Source organism: Ictalurus punctatus, chromosome 10 (genome assembly GCF_001660625.3).
Source record: "Ictalurus punctatus breed USDA103 chromosome 10, Coco_2.0, whole genome shotgun sequence".
Lineage (NCBI taxonomy): Eukaryota > Metazoa > Chordata > Actinopteri > Siluriformes > Ictaluridae > Ictalurus > Ictalurus punctatus.
Genome location: NC_030425.2, coordinates 26901023 through 26923410, shown reverse-complemented (window position 1 = coordinate 26923410; position 22388 = coordinate 26901023). Strand labels below are relative to the sequence as shown.

At 39.2% G+C, this 22388-nt stretch overlaps 1 protein-coding gene across 1 annotated transcript; it reads left to right on the top strand.

The window, feature by feature from the left end:
• The first annotated feature begins 5754 nt into the window (after window positions 1–5754).
• On the top strand, window positions 5755–22347 carry eif4g2a (eukaryotic translation initiation factor 4, gamma 2a). The gene is made up of 21 exons (XM_017477440.3): window positions 5755–5870; window positions 11290–11400; window positions 11541–11609; window positions 13624–13749; window positions 13838–13940; window positions 14031–14162; window positions 14286–14352; window positions 15385–15536; window positions 15631–15741; window positions 15850–16032; window positions 16122–16254; window positions 17494–17648; window positions 17737–17835; window positions 17965–18093; window positions 18191–18295; window positions 18549–18764; window positions 18900–19158; window positions 19281–19485; window positions 20223–20431; window positions 20567–20688; window positions 21110–22347. Exons 1-21 carry the CDS (start codon window positions 5755–5757, stop codon window positions 21173–21175), a joined length of 2868 nt encoding a protein of 955 aa, XP_017332929.1. The 3' UTR covers window positions 21176–22347.
• Window positions 22348–22388: the final 41 nt, after the last annotated feature.

Genomic DNA, 22388 nt, shown 5'->3' with positions numbered 1-22388 from the left:
AACTCGAAATATATATACACTTGTCTAAATCATAAAAAAATAAATGTTAACTTCTCTCAGATAGTGTTTCAGTGTTTTTCTTTAAGTAGTTTTGCCTAAATTTTGAAAAGTTAATCACATTTTGAGAGTCCTCCGATGATGACCTTTAACATTCCCTGTGATTGTAGAAAAGGAAGAGCAAACAACACTTCCTGGTCATGTGACGTGGCATTTTCTTTTTGTCATGTCAAAGTTAGAACCCTCTTTTTCAAGTTACATAGGAAAATAACTACCATTTTCAATTTATTGAACAACGACACGTTATACTTTTTATCCATTTAGTGTTACATTTCATTTCTGGAACATCTGCCAATCGAGTTAGTTCCTGTTACCACTTACATTATAACATTCTCGTACCAGTCTCTATTTTTAATTTAATAAAACAAATTTGCCATGTTACCAAGAAACCACAGACTCCTCCTAAAGACTTTCCTACTGTGGGGGGAAAAACTTAGCCTCTTTACCTCAAAGCATCGACGCTCAAAACTTCTCCAAACAGAAAACGTCACCATATAAATCCATCCATCTTTTATACCGCTTATCCTTTTCAGGGTCGCGGGGGAACCTGGAGGCTATCCCAGGGAGCATCGGGCACGAGGCGGGGTACACCCTGGACAGGGTGCCAATCCATCGCAGGGCACAATCACATACACACTCACACACCCATTCATACACTACGGACACTTTGGACACGCCAATCAGCCTACCATACATGTCTTTGGACTGGGGAAGGAAACCCCCACAGCACGGGGAGAACATGCAGACTCCACACACACAGGGCCACTCGAACCCCCGAACCCCCGACCCTGGCGGTGTGAGGTGAACCTGCTAACCACTAAGCCATTATACATTTTTATGTCTAATCAAGTGCATTCACATACAGTTGTACTCATAAATTTACAGAATAAGCTATTTCACATAACAGACGTTTACATATAGTCCACAAGACACAATAATTTCTTTCGATTCTTAATACCGTGTGTCGTGACCTGGATCAACGACTGTGTTTATGTTTTGTGAGAGTTCTCCATGAGTCCCTTGTTTGACCCCTGTTCTTCAGAAAACTATTACAAAAGGTGCAAACATTCACTGATGCTCAAGAAGGCAATACAATACATTAAGAACAAAGGCGGCGGGGGGGGGGGGGGGGGCTAAACTTTTGAACAGGATGACCTGTGTGAAGTTATTATTTTGTTTAAAGATTTTTTTTTTCATTTAGTACCCCCCCCCTTCAGAAGCTACATAAGACTTTTCACTAAAATCAGTCTTTATATATATATATATATATATATATATATATATATATATATATATATATATATATATATATATATTTTATTATTAATTCTCTTTGCACAGGGAAATAATTCTGCTCCTGGTTTCTGCGCATACACACGCACCTGGATTTCTAATCTAATCTATAATCGTACATTGTCTCCTTATTGTATTTATGGACCTGAATATGAGCCAGAAACCAGAACAAGAGGAGGACAGTCCATTACGTAGGTGCGATAGATACTCAGTCCCTGCTAATGATAGCTCTGCATCAGTCGTGAAAGCTTCCTAAAGCAAGGACAGGTGAAAAATAAATGAATCTCTCAGGTGCAAAATGGAGCACCATCATTTCCCCACCGTCGGACCGTGTTCGGATCGGATCGTGTCGGAAGCTTAAAGGCTTTACTAGAAATCTTTGCTCGTGTCAGGAAGAAATATTTCCAAGAAAACTAATGAAGCATAGCGCTTCGATGGTGTTCAATTGAAGACGTGTGTAAATAGCCGTGTGATTGAGCGAGTTTTGACAGAAACAGATTGTTCCGCAGTTTATTTTAGGGAAAAGAGGATATTTCGGCATTGCCTCCAGACATGCACAGATTTATGAAGTGTGAAAGGTAGAAAAAAAGATTTTGCATTACTCCATCTGCTGGATAATTATTATACTGAAAAGGTGTCTCATTCGAACGATGGCAGGACTGTAAAAAAAAAAAAAAAGGTCTTGCAGTTTGCTGCATTGGTAAATGTCACAGTACTGGCTCGGAAACTATGTAGTTCATCACAACATATTTATTATGGTGTTATTCCTCCACACTCTACTTTTCAGTTGTCCCTCTGGGGGAACCCTGTTTTATTTAGAATATATTGTGTATTCTTGCTATACTTATTGTATTCTATTTTATTTATAGTTGTTTAAATTAGGTTGAGAGTTGTTACTTGATTTGACCATCAAAGGTTCTATGTAGAATCCTAAAACAGATTAAAGGGTCTATGTAGAATCCAAAAACAGATTAAAGGTTCTACGTAGAATCCTAAAACAGATTAAAGCATCTTTGTAGAATCCAAAAACAGATTAAAGGGTCTATACAGAATCCTAAAACAGATTAAAGGGTCTATATAGAATCCTAAAACAGATTAAAGGTTCTATGTAGAATCCAAAAACAGATTAAAGGGTCTATACAGAATCCTAAAACAGATTAAAGGGTCTATGTAGAATCCTAAAACAGATTAAAGGGTCTATGTAGAATCCTAAAACAGATTAAAGGTTCCATGTAGAATCCTAAAACAGATTAAAGGGTCTATGTAGAATCCTAAAACAGATTAAAGGGTCTATGTAGAATCCTAAAACAGATTAAAGGGTCTATGTAGAATCCTAAAACAGATTAAAGGTTCTATGTAGAATCCTAAAACAGATTAAAGGGTCTATGTAGAATCCTAAAACAGATTAAAGGGTCTATATAGAAACCTAAAACAGATTAAAGGGTCTATGTAGAATCCTAAAACAGATCAAAGGTTCTATGTAGAATCCTAAAACAGATTAAAGGGTCTATGTAGAATCCTAAAACAGATTAAAGGGTCTATGTAGAATCCTAAAACAGATTAAAGGTTCTATGTAGAATCCTAAAACAGATTAAAGGGTCTATGTAGAATCCTAAAACAGATTAAAGGGTCTATGTAGAATCCTAAAACAGATTAAAGGGTCTATATAGAAACCTAAAACAGATTAAAGGGTCTATGTAGAATCCTAAAACAGATGAAAGGGTCTATATAGAAACCTAAAACAGATTAAAGGGTCTATGTAGAATCCTAAAACAGATCAAAGGTTCTATGTAGAATCCTAAAACAGATTAAAGGGTCTATGTAGAATCCTAAAACAGATCAAAGGGTCTATGTAGAATCCTAAAACAGATTAAAGGGTCTATATAGAAACCTAAAACAGATTAAAGGGTCTATGTAGAATCCTAAAACAGATTAAAGGGTCTATGTAGAATCCTAAAACAGATCAAAGGTTCTATGTAGAATCCTAAAACAGATTAAGGGTTCTATGTAGAATCCTAAAACAGATTAAAGGGTCTATATAGAATCCTAAAACAGATTAAAGGGTCTATACAGAATCCTAAAACAGATTAAAGGGTCTATATAGAATCCTAAAACAGATTAAAGCGTCTATGTAGAATCCTAAAACAGATTAAAGGGTCTATGTAGAATCCTAAAACAGATTAAAGGGTCTATGTAGAATCCTAAAACAGATTAAAGGGTCTATATAGAATCCTAAAACAGATTAAAGGGTCTATACAGAATCCTAAAACAGATTAAAGGGTCTATATAGAATCCTAAAACAGATTAAAGCGTCTATGTAGAATCCTAAAACAGATTAAAGGGTCTATGTAGAATCCTAAAACAGATTAAAGGGTCTATATAGAAACCTAAAACAGATTAAAGGGTCTATGTAGAATCCTAAAACAGATTAAATGGTCTATGTAGAATCCTAAAACAGATTAAAGGGTCTATGTAGAATCCTAAAACAGATTAAAGGGTCTATATAGAAACCTAAAACAGATTAAAGGGTCTATGTAGAATCCTAAAACAGATCAAAGGTTCTATGTAGAATCCTAAAACAGATTAAAGGGTCTATGTAGAATCCTAAAACAGATCAAAGGTTCTATGTAGAATCCTAAAACAGATTAAAGGGTCTATGTAGAATCCTAAAACAGATCAAAGGTTCTATGTAGAATCCTAAAACAGATTAAAGGGTCTATGTAGAATCCTAAAACAGATCAAAGGTTCTATGTAGAATCCTAAAACAGATTAAAGGGTCTATATAGAATCCTAAAACAGATTAAAGGGTCTATATAGAATCCTAAAACAGATTAAAGGGTCTATATAGAATCCTAAAACAGATTAAAGCGTCTATGTAGAATCCTAAAACAGATTAAAGGGTCTATGTAGAATCCTAAAACAGATTAAAGGTTCTATGTAGAATCCTAAAACAGATTAAAGGGTCTATGTAGAATCCTAAAACAGATTAAAGGGTCTATGTAGAATCCTAAAACAGATCAAAGGTTCTATGTAGAATCCTAAAACAGATTAAGGGTTCTATGTAGAATCCTAAAACAGATTAAAGGGTCTATATAGAATCCTAAAACAGATTAAAGGGTCTATACAGAATCCTAAAACAGATTAAAGGGTCTATATAGAATCCTAAAACAGATTAAAGCGTCTATGTAGAATCCTAAAACAGATTAAAGGGTCTATGTAGAATCCTAAAACAGATTAAAGGGTCTATGTAGAATCCTAAAACAGATTAAAGGGTCTATATAGAATCCTAAAACAGATTAAAGGGTCTATACAGAATCCTAAAACAGATTAAAGGGTCTATATAGAATCCTAAAACAGATTAAAGCGTCTATGTAGAATCCTAAAACAGATTAAAGGGTCTATGTAGAATCCTAAAACAGATTAAAGGGTCTATATAGAAACCTAAAACAGATTAAAGGGTCTATGTAGAATCCTAAAACAGATTAAATGGTCTATGTAGAATCCTAAAACAGATTAAAGGGTCTATGTAGAATCCTAAAACAGATTAAAGGGTCTATATAGAAACCTAAAACAGATTAAAGGGTCTATGTAGAATCCTAAAACAGATCAAAGGTTCTATGTAGAATCCTAAAACAGATTAAAGGGTCTATGTAGAATCCTAAAACAGATCAAAGGTTCTATGTAGAATCCTAAAACAGATTAAAGGGTCTATGTAGAATCCTAAAACAGATCAAAGGTTCTATGTAGAATCCTAAAACAGATTAAAGGGTCTATGTAGAATCCTAAAACAGATCAAAGGTTCTATGTAGAATCCTAAAACAGATTAAAGGGTCTATATAGAATCCTAAAACAGATTAAAGGGTCTATGTAGAATCCTAAAACAGATCAAAGGGTCTATGTAGAATCCTAAAACAGATTAAAGGGTCTCATATGTTCTCATATGACAGTGTAGCAGACAGAAGTGAAGCAGTTAAAGAGTGTTCAGGCCAAATATTGATTTGCTTTAGTTTAGTCCATTTCTATCTTTTGAAACATTTCATGTAATTATTTTTGAAGGTATCTTTGCGTTACAGAATTTCTTTACACATGCCCAAAACATTTACACTACTGTAAAATATTGGTTCTTAAGAGTTCTTTAAGGGTTCATTGGAGAATTCACAGCTTACAAAAAAGGCTTCAACTTAGTCCTGATGGAAGAACACTCTGCTAAAGGGGTCTACATAGAACCTTGTAAGGGTTCCTCCAGAGGGAAAACAGAAGAACCAAAGAACTTCCATTGCATGTACACGTATTGCAACTACTGGCTGTAGCAAGTGTACAGGAGATGTGTTAGGAGTTTTGTAAGCACCTAGAGATCTCATGTGGTCCAGCTTTTCTCACGGCGCTTCTCTAACAGAGTAGAAGATGGAGGTCTTCATTCTTCTCCACACACCTGCCAGGTATCTGCGAAAAGCGTGTGACAGATTCGGCTGTAATCTGGAACTTTCGGAGCAGATGGTGTTGGAGTGTGTTGCTCAAGGGTACTATAGCAGTGAGCAGAACAGAATAGTGAGAGTTATTTATTCACATCTTATTCTCACAGGCCTGAGGATCTATGTGTGTGCGCGCGCGCGTGTGTGTGTGTGTGTGTGTGTGTGTGTGTGATGAGTAACTGGAATCAAACTTCTCCAAGAAACTCCATGGTGTGAACACGGAGCCTGAGGCTCAACCTGCTTTTAACGTCAAAGCTGTTATCATCACACCTCAAGGTTCTGCATTTTATACTCACATGAATTCCTTTCTCGGGACTTTTAGCAAACATATTTGGTAAAAACCAGTGAAGTGTGATCATTCATCGATTCAGCTCATACATAATTAACCGATTCATTTATTTCATTATTTACTCGCAGTCCTATAAGGCTAGTGAATTATTATTTTCCCCCCTCGTTTCCATACACAGCTGTTTGTCATGCAGAGGTGTCTCTGTAAACCAGCATCGCCAGTCATGAGAAAATAAAGTGAGGTCAGTAGAAAATATTCCAGATTGATCTGCTGCAGCTTGATAATTTAGGCAGTCCAAGGTGATGTCCAAAAATCTCACCCTATTCACTATACAGTGCGCTATTTTGCCATTTTCTAGTCATGTCCAAAAGGATAACAAGGAATAACCAGTGCACTCAGGACCTCCCATTAGGCACGGCAGTAATTAAGGGTCCAAATGATGTTCCCTAGAGGCGCCCAAATACCCATAATGCACTGAGGTGTTTGTACGGAATAAGGAGTAGGACACTGTTTGTAACATATTCTATACTGTGGGTGTAAACTTCAATACTAAATACCTTTCTATTAAATAAACTGGATTTTCAGATCTTTTAACGCATTTTTGCTTGATATTTTGCTATTTTCTATTGTTTTTATTTTCTTCATTCACGAAAACAGGTATAATTTCAGGGCTCGCATCAAAGCGGCGACGACAAAATAAAGAAATAAATAAATAAATAGAATTTAATCTGTCTGTGGGTTCCAAATTTTTACAGTTGAATCATAACGACACACATTTCCCCCCCCCTATTAGCTTCGGTTAAAGAATAATTTATGGTAATTACTAAATGTTAATTTTTTTTATTTTTTTTTAGCTGAATAAATACCACTAGATCTGTCACGTTTAAGAGCTTTGGTTTGTCCTGTAGGCGGTAAAGTAAAGTAGTAATATGACATAATGTTCAGGTGAAGTCATACCGTTACAGATTTTTAAGAACTTTAAGAAAAGCAGCAGATGAAACCAATTACAATAACAGACAATTACAGATAATGTTTCTAATCCATGAGAGAAAAATTATACATAATTACATGGTAATGATGTGAATGTATTCACATTATCTAAATCTCTAAGTAATAATGGAAAGTCAAATTTGCTTTCCAAATGAATGGCATGTATAATTATCCTACAGTGAATGGATTTCTATTTATAAAAAAAATAAATAATTAATAAATATTAAAAAAAAAAAAAACACGAACAGTGGTATTTAATAAAATGAGGAACCGGGTTTTTATTTTAATGAACGCAGACTGCCAGTCAAAGGTTTTTTCAAATCCCTGTATTAACATTTTTGGTTAACAAATGGGTTCAGGTTAAATCATCTAGACTTAGATTGTAAGTAATAAATAAGAAATAATTATAAGTGACCTGAGATGTTTATGGCTTTTTAATTAATTGGAAAGAAATCATGATCTCACTATAAAATGCTGATCTGGATCACTTTTATTAGGCAAACATATATTTGAGTTATTCGGTTCGTACAGGATTTCGTGGAGTTTATTTTGGGATCGTTGCGGCCAAAAACGCTTCATTTTGCTGCGAGTTTTTTTCAAAATCTGTGAAGCAAATTGCAGAGTTTTGTGTTTTTTTGCGGAAAGCTACTCGGATTGGCGAAATTGCAATCAGAGTAAATTTTTTGCGCTGTCTTTCTCGGTGATGTTTGTTAGTAAACGAGACCTTTATGCTGCAGTCATGTTCAACGCACGTGAATCGAAGAGGACTTTGGCTGAATACGTGTCGTGATGACGTCACATGACGCTTCTCGGCCCCGATCTGTGGAAAATCGGCAGTGATTTTTTTAAATTCTCCAAATATTGCGGAGTTTTTGTGTTCGTTTTGTGTTCATTTCTGCGTCAAATTTGCGATCGCAAAACGTGCCTTTGTCTGGTAGCGGAGTCTTTTAGAGTCTCATTCAAATCTGAAGTCCTTACATACAAAGATTTATGGATTTGTGTGCTAATTTAATTACTAATAGTGGGTAAACTTTTCAAAACCAGAAAAAAAAAAAAAAAAAAACTAAATAGCACAGCTATTGTGACCTTAAATCACTTTAAATGACCTTAAATGTTTTGTTTTCCGTTGAGATGATGAATGGTAACTAGTGCTAACCTGGAATAGAGTTACAGTATTTTTGTTTGATATTCATAAATCCTAAAAAAAAATAAAATAAATAAATTAAAAAACAGTTGTTTTTTTTTAAAGCATCAGGACAAATGGGAGTGTAAAATGACGATCTCTTGTTAAGGAGCCAAGTGTACTTTTACCAGAAACCGTAGGCCACAGGGGCAAGACCGGGCTGCGTGAGCAACAAGCGATGGCATGATTTAAGATGACAGACGAAGATTCCCGGAACCAGCTTTCGAAACAGAGTGTGGGTGCAGGCGTAAATACGCTCCCTCCCTCTACAGCCTGGTGATTGTGAAATCACTGGACCGGAATAGAGTGTGTCTGTGTCTCTTCACCAAAGCAATGAAATGGTTTCATCAGATATCTTATCAAAATTCATACTCTTGGAGAGGAAGCAACAGAGCTGCTTTTCTGATCAAATTATTGGCTTTAACTCATTTGCAGTTCAATCCTGAGCTCAGGTTACTGTCTGTGTAGCGTTTCACATGTTCTCTCCGTGCCTGCCTGGGTTTCCTCCGGGTTCCTCCTGGGGTCCCACCTTCCAGAAACATACCAGTAGATGGACTGGGTACTTAAAATGAACAGTGTGTTAATTTGTGTGCATATAGTCCCATCCAGTGAGGGACCGATTTTGAGGGCCCATTGGGCCTCACTGAATAAAAGGGACTATAATTTGCGTCATTCTAGCCCTTTGCTTATTTTTAATTCTGGACAGAAGCAGGAACAACTGCTCCCCTTTGATGTTACCGACAGGCAGAGTAATATTACTGACACACCTAGTAATGATTTCTTTCTTGTGACATCTTCAGAGGTAATGTGTAGGCTGTTTCTTCCGTTTTTCAGGGAGACTTTTGCCCCTTTGGCTCTGGGTACTTAATAAGAGTGACTTTATGACTCCTTACACCCCTGCGCCTGTGCCCTGTAGGTCTGTTCAATAATCCACCCTTGCATTCAGGCTATATTCCTGGCAACACTCCCAGTGTTCCCAGGATATTGCAATGCTGGCCAGGATAAAGATCTTACTGAAGATGAATGAAGGGTAGTGGTGGCTGAACAAATAAAGTTCTGGGTCATTGATCAGAAGCTCAGGGTTTCAAGACCGGGCTGTCCCTGTTGGGCCCTTGAGCAAGGCCCTTAACCCTGTGTGCTCCAGTGGTGCCATATCATGCCTGACCTTGTGCTCTGACCCCAGCTTCCTAACAAGATGGGATATGTGAAATTTTTTTTAAAAACATTTTACTACACGTCAAACTGTGTATGGTTTTGTGTGTGTGTGTGTGTGTGTGTGTGTGTGTGTGTGTGTGTGTGTGTGTTAGAGAGAGAGAGAGACAAATAAAATTTGTATTTGAATGACCTGTGGCGCCATCTGGTGATCATAATATGAGATTGCATTGCACTGCATTGCATTCAGTGTGTCAGAGATTTTAAACCTAAACCTACAAATAAATACAAAGCTAAATAAATAAATAGAATATTTAGGTTGGAAAACTGTTTGGATTTTTTTTTTTAATTAAAATAACTGACATAAAACAATCACATCTCGTCATTTATTGAACAATTCTGTGTGACACTTGACTATATGATAATAATAGTTTCATATTCCCAGATTATAAACAAACCTCACAGATTTGATCACAAACTGAGGTTCATTATTGCAATGATAATGTGTCGGTAGCCCCGCCCACTGTGCCGCCACGTACAAGCATGATGATGACGTAGGCACCAGCACTTTCGGTAGGTCTGGCGAATAAAATTGCGCCTATCGCTGACGTCAGGTCGCAGACGGTGCATGGTGGCCTCCTTACCGGTGAAGTTAGCATTAGCATTTAACTACCTTTAACGTTAGCGTCAGCCTAGCTTAGCTCCGGGCGCATTGTTAAACGAGCGCCGTGCTAACTAGTTAACGTTTAAACAACTTCACTTCCCTTCCCTCCCCTTTCCTGTCTATTTTTTTCATCTTCTTTGGAAGCAGAACCACGATAAAGCTGAAGGTCTTTTAGGAAAGGTAAATATATTTTTTTTCGTTAAGTTTTAAACCGTCGCTAGCTTGTTGAACGCACGCGCAGGGTTGTGAAATGGCCGTTAGCTCGGTTCCTCCGCCTGAACAAAGAAAGCTCGTTTCATTTATTTGTTTTTTATAAAAACTTTTTTAAACATATTGTCGCTTACCGTTAATATTGTTTTTTTTTAAGTGTTATTATTTTCACACGACTTTACGAGACGAATTCCTGACTCGTCCTCGAATACGTTGTGAAATTTTATCCCTTTCTTGATTGTTAAAGAAGAAAATGGCGGCTAGCTCTAGCCTCCTTCTCAGCTGTAAGGCTAGCTCTCACTAGCCTAACAGTTTCGGCTTAAAGGTTGTGTATATATTCATCTGACTTCAAGTTTTCTTCATCAAACCATTCATTGATTGACTGGCTATTTATTTGACTTTTAAAAAATGTATATGTTTGTGTGTAAATGATCAGAACCGTCGAGGCTCTAAACATCCTGTTAGCTTGTTGGGTTTTTTTTTTTCTTTTTTTTTTCTTCTCCCATAAAAGCTAATCAGAGGCCGGCCATTTTCACTCCTTTATTTGTTTATTGTGTGTGTTTGGTAATATCTCACACCGACGGAAAGATAGTGTAACATCCAGTACGTCATGTAGGCCATGTTTCCTCAGTGTCTGTGGCATCAAATATGTCTTAATTTCCGTAGTACTTCCTCCAACATCTGAGCTACAACAGGGCAGAAGTCTTTGTCTGGTCCTAGGAGGCCTTGTGTTTCATTTAGATCAGATAAACACAACATTTTTATCTCGTGTCTTATCATGTGCGACCAAATCATTTTCAGGTTACTGTAACATAGGAAGCTGTAATCTGAAAAGCATTCACTATAAACACTAGGGTTCTTAGTAAGCGTTCAATGTTGTGGGGAGAATGGAGGGAGGGAGGGAGGGGAAAAAAGAAAAAAAAACTCAACCAGCCAGTTGTTTACTCATATTCTGCCTCTTTTATTATTTCTCTTCCAGATCGTGTTTCTCCACCCCACCCTTTCAACATTATTCTTTTTTGAGTGTCATTCGTTGTCAAGCCGCCAAAGTGGAGAGTGTGGTTGCAGAGGGGGGTGCTTCTCGTTTCAGGTAACGTTTTAGATTTATTTGTTCTACAAGCTTTGCAGGTGGAAAGAATTTGCGTGTCGTCGTGCAGATCCGAGGTGAATTATTTCTCTCCTTTTTTAAAAAAAAAAATCCTGATGTGATTTTGTGCTTGGAATTTGCAGTGCTTCTTCGGCAGGAGGAGGAGGAGGTCGGGGTGCGCCTCAGCATCATCCCACTACTGTCGGCAACAGGTACGCATCACTTCGCCCGACTCGTCGACGTGCTGTTTTTGGAACACAATCTGTGACTACGTTTGCATGGACAGCGGTGATCTAATTATTGGCCTTATTCTGAATAAGACATGTAATATTCTGATTAAGGTGTTTACATATTCCTCATGTTCCTGTTTTACGTGTGATCGAATATAGATCGGTTAACGGCACACGCCGTCCGACGTTCCCTCCAGAATCTCACGTATCGACATACAGTTCACCTTCGTTATGGCCCCGTATACGGTTTTGGGTGTTTCGTTTTTAATTTTCCGAAAGCTTGAAGAGCAGTTCGTTTTCATGCTATACGTGCAAAGAGACGACTGCGTCCGAAAACGCATACTTGCCTACTATATAGTATATAGAGGTGCGTGTATTTCGTGTACGCGGTTTCGGACACGGACGTGCTCTCTTGTTTGCCGTCGAATGGTCGAGCGCTGCCGCGTGTATGTACGCGTCCCGTCACAAAATGCAGTGAAAACTCCCACACGACGTTAATCGTGCGATTAAGGTGTGTACGTGTCTGTAATGCACTTCGATAATGCGACTAAAACATGAATACTCCACATGTCTTGATTCGATTTGTTTACTTTGAGTATGACTTTAATCGGATTAAGGTGATAAAAATCGCTGTTTACATGCTAGTTTTTTAAATCAGAGTATCGTCTTAATCGGGTTTAATATGGGATTATTGTTGTCCGTGTAAATGTGCGGTGTGATGAAGTGTCATGTCCTTGTTACCACCCCAAAGTTGATTTTTCTTATAACAGGACATTCTGAGATGTTTTTTTTCCCCCTCTTATACTACAGCAGTTTGCAGACAGTAATTTTTTTTAATTTTTTAAATTATTATTAAATACCCTGTGAAGCGCCTTAAAACGTGCAGTTATTTGATGGGTTGGGGTAATTTCTGCCGAAACAGGAAATCGGGGTGGGACATGTACAGTAGCTCTTCCCATTGTTACAAAATAGCCAATGGCATTTAGCTTGCCCCGCAGCCTGGGTTAAGCCATGCTTGACGATTACCATGCCCTCAATTCCTCCTGGGAAGTTTGTGTTTACGAGTTGGGAAGTCATAATTAAGGTGCATTCGAGTGACTTTGGTCAGAGCAAGATGGCGGCGTACCTTCTACAAAAAAAATACAGCAGGGTTTTTTTCATTCTGATTCTAGAAAATGATGAACAAAGAATGCGTACAGATGTTGATTCCACCGTGTTTTCTTACCAAATCACGTTTTCTTATTGAGCTCGGCACTCAAAGAAAGCTGTTTTCCACTCTTAATTATGGCCTTGTGGTGGTGTTCGTGTGTGTTCCGCTCGTAAATACGACCTTTCTGGCGTGCCTCGAAATGCCCGTCACAAATGCGTCCTTGTATGAAGGAATTCCTTCTGAACCAACTTGTGAGAGGTCGAACAGCCAAAGACGATTTTACGACCCGTCCTTGCGGATACAATTTCTCTCGCTCAACAGACTTTAGGAAAATGGTTTTTATAGTGTCGGGTGCGGGACACTTCAGATTCTAGAGCACATTCGATTGGACAGCAAATCTGATGAGAAGCTGAAGTGCAGAATGATGTCATCAAAACTGTTGAGAGAGAGAGACTGTATAATTTGAACGCGTATATCTTCTAAATTAGGATTTCTCCATCGTTTTGGAGCGCACTAGCTTATAGAAAACCAAAAGGCGAACATATTAGCGCTAAAAGTAACACCGCTTCGATTTTGATTTCACAGGGACCTTAAAGAAAGTCGCCGTGCTGTTTCAACCTGTTAATGTTCTCGTAGTTCTTGTTTTCACGGCTATAAATATAAAAGCTGTTTGTTAGTAGGACAGAAAAGGTTCAGCTTGTCGTCATGTTACTGAGAAACTGTTAATCTTCTGTCCTGAAGGTCAGAAGTTTAAAATTAGGCAGTACCGTGGTGTAGACGTATCAAGTAAACATAGATTTTAATGTTTTTGTTTTTGTTTTGTTTTTCCCTGCTTTGCTTTGACAGCGAGTTCCTGGGGAAAACCCCAGGGCTTAGCGTTCAGAGATGGGTTCCTTCACGAAGCACTAGACGAGATGTCAGCTCCTCAAACGAAAAAGAACACCACGATGCAATCTTCAGAAAAGTGAGAGGGTAAGTAAGTCTAACCTGTCCCCAAGAATTTATTGTAGAATTACTAAGCTCATCTGATTTTTCTGCCGTATTTTTCTTTTTCTCACAGCATACTTAATAAACTGACCCCTGATAAGTTTGACAAGCTATGCCTTGAGCTTCTGAATGTGGGCGTGGATTCAAAGCTCGTCCTCAAAGGAATCATCTTGCTGGTGAGTATTCGCCTCTCTCGTTAGTCCTCGTCACCAAGTAGTTTAAAAAAAAACAAACGAATGTCTTACTTTGGCGTTTCTTCCAAACAGATTGTAGACAAAGCCCTTGAAGAGCCCAAGTATAGTTCGCTATATGCTCAGCTATGTCTGCGTTTGGCAGAGGATGCTCCAAACTTTGATACCCAACCATCTGAGATCCAGTCATCACAAAAGCAGAACACTGTAAGTATTTATTTATTACAATTACATTAGATTGAATCGCATTTCAGAACCATTTTTGTTTTTAAATGTCACTTGTGAAGATTTCTGAGTGATTCTGACTCACCGGGTGTGCTCTTGTTCCAGACGTTCAGAAGACTTCTGATCTCAAAGCTTCAGGATGAATTTGAAAACCGCACCAGAAATGTTGATAGTAAGTTGTAGTAAGGTTTTTTTGTTATTTTAAAGGAAAATAAGAATAGCTTGCACTGCATTGGCAAAGAAATTAAGTATAATAATTGTAATAGTTAACATTTTTCAGGAAGTATTGCGTGATATTTAGCTTTCACCTGGGTTAAGTCGGATCCCAAACAGCACATTAACAAAATATTTTTTTTTTTTTTTTTTTATTGTTATTGAATATGTATTTAAGGGTGTTTGCAAACCTAGTTCGTTTGAGCCCTCCAGACGCTCTCGGAGCGGTTCAACGTGTATATGTGAACAAACCAGGTGATCTCAGACCCCAAAAAAAAGTACCCAAAAGCAGAGGTGGTCGGAGTACGGGGTCCGTTTGTGGTTCGATTTCTTTGTGATATGTGAAAGCAGTGAGGTCCGGGTCCGTTTTGCGTTTGACGTGTACCTGGAGGCTTGCCATGTACCTGGAGGCTTGCCATACCTGCAACCATGTTCCGTCACTGCTGTAAACAACACAAAACATTTCACTGTCAGGTCGTGGGGCTCAGGAAATTTGGAAAGAGGATTGCGTTAAATGCCAAGTATCCTCAACAAATAAGAACATAAGTGTTTCTTTTCATTTCTCAAAAGATGAAGGAACGAGGCAATAACAGAACAGCACTACGATGCTGCGTAAAGTAAAAAAAAAATACGACAGAAGTACATGCACCCGTGACAAAATGCGTCGAAGTGGAGAGTCCGCTGAAATGAAGGGTCCGTCTCGCTTCTATGACGACTTGGATGAAATTTTCGGTGCAAGCGGGGGTGTGAGGTTCTTATGAAGTTGTGGTGTGAACAAGAAAGGGTCTGAGATCACTTCATTGCTGAAGAGGACCCCAAAAAAGAACCGGGTTCTCTTTTGAGTCCACTATATTGTGAACCTCAAAAGGACTGGGGTCACTTTTGGCTGGTTCAATTTCTAGTCCACTTTAAGTGAACTGGGTTTGGTTCTTTTCACATAAAACAAATTATATGTGAAAACACCCTAATATGTACTGCATTTCTTTTTCAGTTTATGACAAAAACGACAACCCTCTTACCTCTGAAGAGGAGGAGCAGCGTGCCATTGCCAAAATCAAGATGCTGGGCAACATCAAATTCATTGGGGAGCTTGGCAAGCTCGATCTCATTCACGAGTCTATCCTTCATAAGTGCATCAAAACAGTAAGTTTACGGGCGAAACGACGATCGAGCGGTTGATATTGTTTCCTGCCGGTGATGAACTCGTGGTGAAACGTTTTACCTGCTACATTTTCAGCTTCTGGAAAAGAAGAAGAGAGTCCAGCTTAAAGATATGGGCGAGGATTTGGAGTGCCTCTGTCAGATAATGAGGACTGTGGGGCCTAGACTTGATCATGAGAAAGCAAAGGTAAAAAAAAAAATTTAAAAAGTGGTAGAATAATACAGCTTGTGCTACTCGTTTACCACATTGTAACTGTATAAATCTTTTTTTTTTTTTTTTTTTCCCCTCTCGCAGTCTTTAATGGATCAATATTTTAGCCGCATGCTATCCTTAATGAACAACAAGGACTTGCCTGCGAGAATTCGTTTCCTGCTGCAGGATACCGTGGAGTTGCGAGAGAACAACTGGGTGCCTCGGAAAGCTTTCATCGATAACGGACCTAAGACCATCAACCAGATCCGTCAGGATGCAGTGAAGGTTCACGCTCCTTCGAAAACTTCTGATTAATTTGTTTAAGCACAATTTAAAAGAACCGGTGACTCATGGTTTTCTTTCTTTTGTTTCAGGATCTGGGTGTGTTTATTCCAGCTATGACTCCAGGAATGAGGTCTGACTTATTTCAAGATGCCGCCTTCTTGCAAACACGACTGACCAGGGAGATTCTCGGGGGATTGGCTGATATGTTTGGACAAATGCCAGGTACACCGATTCGTTCTGTCCGGTGTCTTTGTTGTCTGGGTGTTTTGAATTCCAAAAAACTTCAAATCTGGCAACACGGTTTGTTGGAACGGTTTCCCCAGAAACACTCGTCGTGATGCATCCATAATGCTGATTAATGTAAGGCATACAACATTTAGGGTGTGGATTTGCAGGAAAGTAATCAACAGTGAGTTACTGTTACCATAACCAGAGTTGGTGTGGTATTGTTTTACTCCTCCTAAAACACAGCAAACTTTAATTTATTTATCAACCTTCAAAGACCGGAACTAAAAATAACTGCTCTAAAATGTTTTAATAAATTTTCTGTATGCTTTAAATAGTCCTGTGAAGTGGGGATTCTCAGAGATTCTCAGCTTTTTGATTCATCAATGAAACCCGTGCAGTTTGTTCCTGAACCAAAGAGGAAACGACGGTTGTTGCTTAGACGTCGATTTCTTGGTCGTTAAGCGTTGCTTAGTTGAAAATTTAAAGGCCTCATGTTTAGAATGAGATATGGTGCTTGATGCTGACCACTAGAATAGGGTTAGAAAAAGAAAGAAAAAAAAATACAGGAGAGTCAGATTTCCCAAACATCAATCTAGGTCTTTAAGGGTTAAACCGCACCCTGCTATACTTATTTACATTTAAGGTTCTGGAGAAGCCTAGGGGGAAACAAGTTACTTCCTGTTATTGCTTATGTTAGAGAAGCTAAATCTTTTTTTCTCTCTCTCCCTCCTTCCCTCTCCCTCTCCCTCCCTTTCCTTTCGAAGCCTAAAGTCCTCTGTCCTGAATAACTTTACCATTTGGAAGCGTTTGTCATAGGTTGACATCTGACTGTTACAAAGCACTGATACTGGAGACTCCTTCCATAAATCTTAAATCTTTTTACCAAAAAAAAACAATTTCACTTTGTTAAATGACTTTTTAGAATTTGTTTATTAGGCCTAGAGCATGTGGAATGTCGGCTATGCGATTCCCTGTGAGTAAGCTGTTACTGTAGTAACAATAAAATGCCAGAATGAGTGCTGTTATAGAACATGAATCAGCTCATTCTGACCAATCAGAATCGAGAATTATAAGGAAAGTTTGAATGGATATTTTGCTAGTGGATTTTAGTTTGTAGTCACACTGCAATGCATGCTAAGGTTGGACAGTGAAACGCTTTGCAAATGTCGCATTGATGACCAAAATCAGAGGATATGGCAGGATATTTTTTTTTTTTTTCCTGTTTGATCTCAGGTTGTGGGATTGGAACTGGACCTGGGGTTATTCAAGACCGGTATTCGCCCACCATGGGACGTCATCGCACAAACCCGCTCTTCAACGGCCACGGTGGTCACATAGCTCCCGCTCTTCAGTCTCAGTTTGACAAGCCTTTCATGAAATCCAATCAGGTACCAACTGATCTCTAAATCTGTCTGCATTAACTTTTATTTTTATTTTATTTGAATTGGCGTTTGAGTCTTCACTTTGTTTCCGAAGGGACAGAATCTGCTTTTCCAGAACCAGATTCAGCAGCAAGCCCAGTCCAAGGACGTGCCACCACGTTTCAGCAAGAAAGGACAGCTCAACGTCGATGAGGTAAAAGATGTTTGGAAAACGTCAGATCTGCTTGTAACAATGCAAATTTCTCGATGCACTAAATATTCCTCTATCGACCCCCCCCCAAAAAAAAATAATCACATGCTCCCTTCTTGTGTGCCAATACAGATTAGCCTGAGACCGGCTCAATCGTTTCTGCTGAACAAAAACCAAGTGCCAAAGCTGCAGCCACAGATTCCCAACATGATTCCTCCCAGCGCTCAACCTCCCCGCACATCCACCCCTCCGCTTGGACAGGTGCTGGTCTTCCCATAATCCTCCACTCCAGAAATATTCACAACCAAGGAGTAGTGTTCATTAATTAAAATTTTTTTTCTTCCTCCTTGTTTTTCAGCCTCCACAGCTTGGCCTGAAGACAAATCCACCTCCCATTCAGGAGAAACCTCAGAAGGCGAGCAAGAAACCACCTCCTGCTAAAGAGGAACTGCTGAAGATGAGTGTATGTATCTAATTATGAGCGGTCACTTGCCTTTTTTTTTTTCTTTTTTCTTTCTTTCTTCCCCATCAAATTATATTTATTAATTAATAACGTGCCAAATTGCTGTGGTACAAGTAGTATATAAAGCATTTATTGGAAAATAAGATTTTTTTTTTTTTTTTTCTTTTAACAGAATGCCCAAAGTGTCGTGGTCCATGATTTTTGATCAAAAGACCTCCTCTTAAACACTTCACACACCACTTTTGTCTTTCAGGAGACTATTATTAAGGAGTATCTGAACAACAAGAAATTGAGCGACGCTGTGAACGGGGTGAGGGAGATGAGGGCGCCTAAACACTTCCTGCCTGAGATGTTGAGTAAGATCATCGTGTGCTCATTGGACAGCATGGATGAAGATAAGGAGCATGTTAGCAGTCTGTTCCACGCACTGCGTACTGAGGGCCTCATCACCGGGGAGAACTTCATGCAGGTGTGGTGTTTTTTTCTATCTATCTATCTATTTATTTATTTATTTATTTATTTATTTAAATGACTGTATGTCTGATCGCGCCTTCCTCCCCATATCAAAGAAACCATGGTGCCATTTTTGTGTGCGTTACCACAGGCTTTCCTTAACGTTTTGGACCAGTGTCCTAAGCTTGAGGGTGACATTCCCCTGGTGAAGTCCTATCTGGCTCAGTTTGCTGCACGTGCCGTCATCGCCGACCTCATGAGCATCGCAGACTTGGCCCATCCTCTGGAGAACGGTGTGCACTTCCCTCTCTTCTTGCTTTGCCTGCAGCAAACCGCCAAGCTGAAGGATAAGGAGTGGCTCGCCGACCTGTTCCAGCAGAGCAAGGTCAACATGCAGAAGATGCTGCCAGGTACCTCACTCATCCTCGCATAAATCCTCCCATGCGTCGTTTTCACATGAGCGCTTCACTGCTTCCCGCAGCCTTTTTTGCTATTATATCATCAATAACTTACAACCCTGTGATGTGTGCAGAAATAGACCAAAACAAAGACCGCATGTTGGAGATTTTGGAAGGGAAGGGTCTGAGCTTCCTGTTCCCGCTCATGAAACTGGAGAAGGAGCTGCTGAAGCAGATCAAAGCAGACCCCGCACCCCAAACCATCTACAAGTGGATCAAGGACAACATTTCACCCAAGCTTCACACCGATAAGGGTTTCGTCAACATTCTGATGACCAGGTAACCGCTTTTGCGGTTTAGTTCAGCGGCTGTTGAGCTCTCAGCTCAGCAAGTCTTCATGAGCAGGGATTTTTACGCTTCGTGATTATCTTTTTTTTAAAGCCCTATTCGGATTGGATCAGTTTATCAGGGGGGACATCGGTAATAAATATATTTTTAAAGTATTCCCTCAGTGCATTGGGCGAACAATAAAACGGCCACATAACGGGCGAGTTCCTAGCGAGTGGTGTTTTCACCATCACGCTCCATTCACAGCATGGCATCCAAACGGTTCTCCGAGGAGGGCGAATAAACATACCAACATGGCCAATCTGGATGGAAATAAAATCAGAGGAGCACCTGTAAAATAAGAAACTATCCCAGGGCCCGCTTGTATTTTTTTATTTTTATTTTTATTTTTATTTATTTATTTATTTATTTATTTATTCATTTATATCCTGTCTAGATAGGGCTTTAGCACCATGAAAGCTGCATGATTTTGACCTGTCTTCAAGAAAAAAAGGGAGGGGGGATTGAGGCTGTTGAGGGAATAGCCGTTTATAAATAACTTCGAGACCTTCGAAGACCTTCCACAACATTACATATAAACAGATGAACTGTACGTTTTAATAATTAAGAAATTGTTCGCTCTGGCGCGTTGCAGTGTTTGTTGTTAGAGGAATAAAACACTTCGTATGCTGCTGCCGTTTATCGTTCGTGTGTTTTGAACCTCTTCTTCGCGTTTTCCCCCGATTCAGCTTTTTGCAGTACATTTTCCACGAGATTTATTTGAACGAAACCGACGAGCAGCTGTCCTCACCTTCGAAAGAACAGCTGGACCAGGAGAAGCAGCTGCTGTTCGCTTTCAAACCAGTGATGCACAAGTTCCTGCACGATCACGTGGAGCTGCAGGTCAGCGCCCTGTACGCGCTGCAAGTGCACTGCAACGCCAAGGCCTTCCCCAAAGGTCTGTAACTCGAAGCTACACTGATTTGCACCGATTATTGTGCGAGACTCGGGGGTGTGTGGGGGGGAATCTTTTCAGTGATTCACACAGTAATTATGAATAACTGGTTGTTGTTGGTTTTTTTTCTCCTCACAGGAATGTTGCTGCGCTACTTTGTCAACTTTTATGATATGGAAATAATTGAAGAAGAAGCCTTCCTTGCATGGAAAGAAGATATTACACAAGAATTTCCTGGCAAAGGGAAAGCGTTGTTCCAGGTACTGATCGTTCGTGCACGTTACGACACCGTCGCACGTTTCTATCTAACCAGTCGTTTAAATGTGCGGCGGCCTCAGAAAACCTTTCGGATGGGAACGTTTTTATATGAATACGTGAGTTCAGTGAGTAGTTTAAAATGGGGGTTTATAGTAAGATTCCAGTTTCCATAAGACACTTTTAATTGATTTTAATATATATGTGCTTTTTTTTTAAAAAAAAAAAAAAAAAAAAAAAGGAAAAAAAAAACCTTAATTCCAAGCTCAGATTTATCTTTTATACCCACTTTTTATTCACAGTCTGTAGTTTTGTTTTAAACTGGCTCCTTATCTATCTCGCGTGATCTTTGCAGAAATGTTTCGAAAGTTATGGGTTTTGTCCTTTTTCTTCGTAAAGTAGTGATGTCGTGTACGCTCTCTCTAGGTGAACCAGTGGCTGACCTGGTTGGAGACTGCTGAGGAAGAGGAGTCTGAAGAAGAGGCTGACTGAGCTGACAAACCAGCCCAAAGCCTTAACGGTCTACTTAAGATCTCGCCTGGAACTCGCCTTTCGAACCCGCTGTCATCATGTATACGTTTTTGGGTTTTTTTTTTTTTTCTTCTTCCCCTTCATCTTAATTTTTTTTTTTTCTATCAACCCTTTGCTTCGTTCCCTGATTTACAACACTTCAATCCTCGCACCTTCGTCATTTAAAGTATGTAATGGTTTACTAGGTTTAAAACAAACCCCTAAGAAACGGTATTAGCGGCGTGATCCTGCTCGTGTTTGCTTTTAAAGACCACGTATTTGCTAAAGCCTTTTTTTTTTTTTCTTCTTCGTTTCTTCTCTCCTGCTGCTGTAACACAAGCGCAGAAACGCACTTTGTGCTCAGTGTCATGAGCTGTTGCAATACGCTCCCCCGATTGTTACAAGGATCCCACGACTGTAATCATCATGCAGTTTGTTTCTACCTCTTTAGCCATGGGTTTAGCACGCTGGGTTGAATCAAGTCCCTCCTTCAAATAGGTGGAGTTCTCCAAACCTGCACAGTGCTTGAGTCTAGGGGGGGGAAGCCCCACCTCCCTCCATCTCTGATCTGATTGTGACAAAGGAAAGCCATGTGGGAGATGAGTTCAACAGCGCTCTCTCTCTCACATCCTTTTTTTTTTTTAAGCCAATCTGTCCCCTCCATTACTTGTCAAACGTTGATACTTGAAAGTTTTTTTTTTTTTTGTTTTTTTCTCTCCACCTTCTTTACAGCATGTTCAGGGATTTACCAAACATAGCCTATTTCAGATGCAGCAACCATCGAGCGACTCGACGACACACAAGCATACATTTTTAGACGTTAAAAAGAAAAATGGAGGGGGGGAAAATAAACTTTTTAATTCGTGAAATAAAGGTAAAAGGAAATCGGAACCGCCGTCGACTTTGAGAACCACTCGGCTTATGAAAACCTAAGACTGTTTCCATAATATCTAATACAGATATTTATTGAACTCTATCATGACTAAAAGAAAACGACTGATGCTTTATCTGTAGGTAGAACAATAAAAACGGACGCACACGTGGTATACGCCTGTACAATGAATTACTTGCTATTTAAAGTGTTACTGTAAGATGTAAGAGCGCTGAATGTTGTGTACCACTCGCTTAACTTTCAATAAAGTTACACATCACAATCGTCTGGCCACGGCTGTGGATTTCTGTATGGACAAGTCCT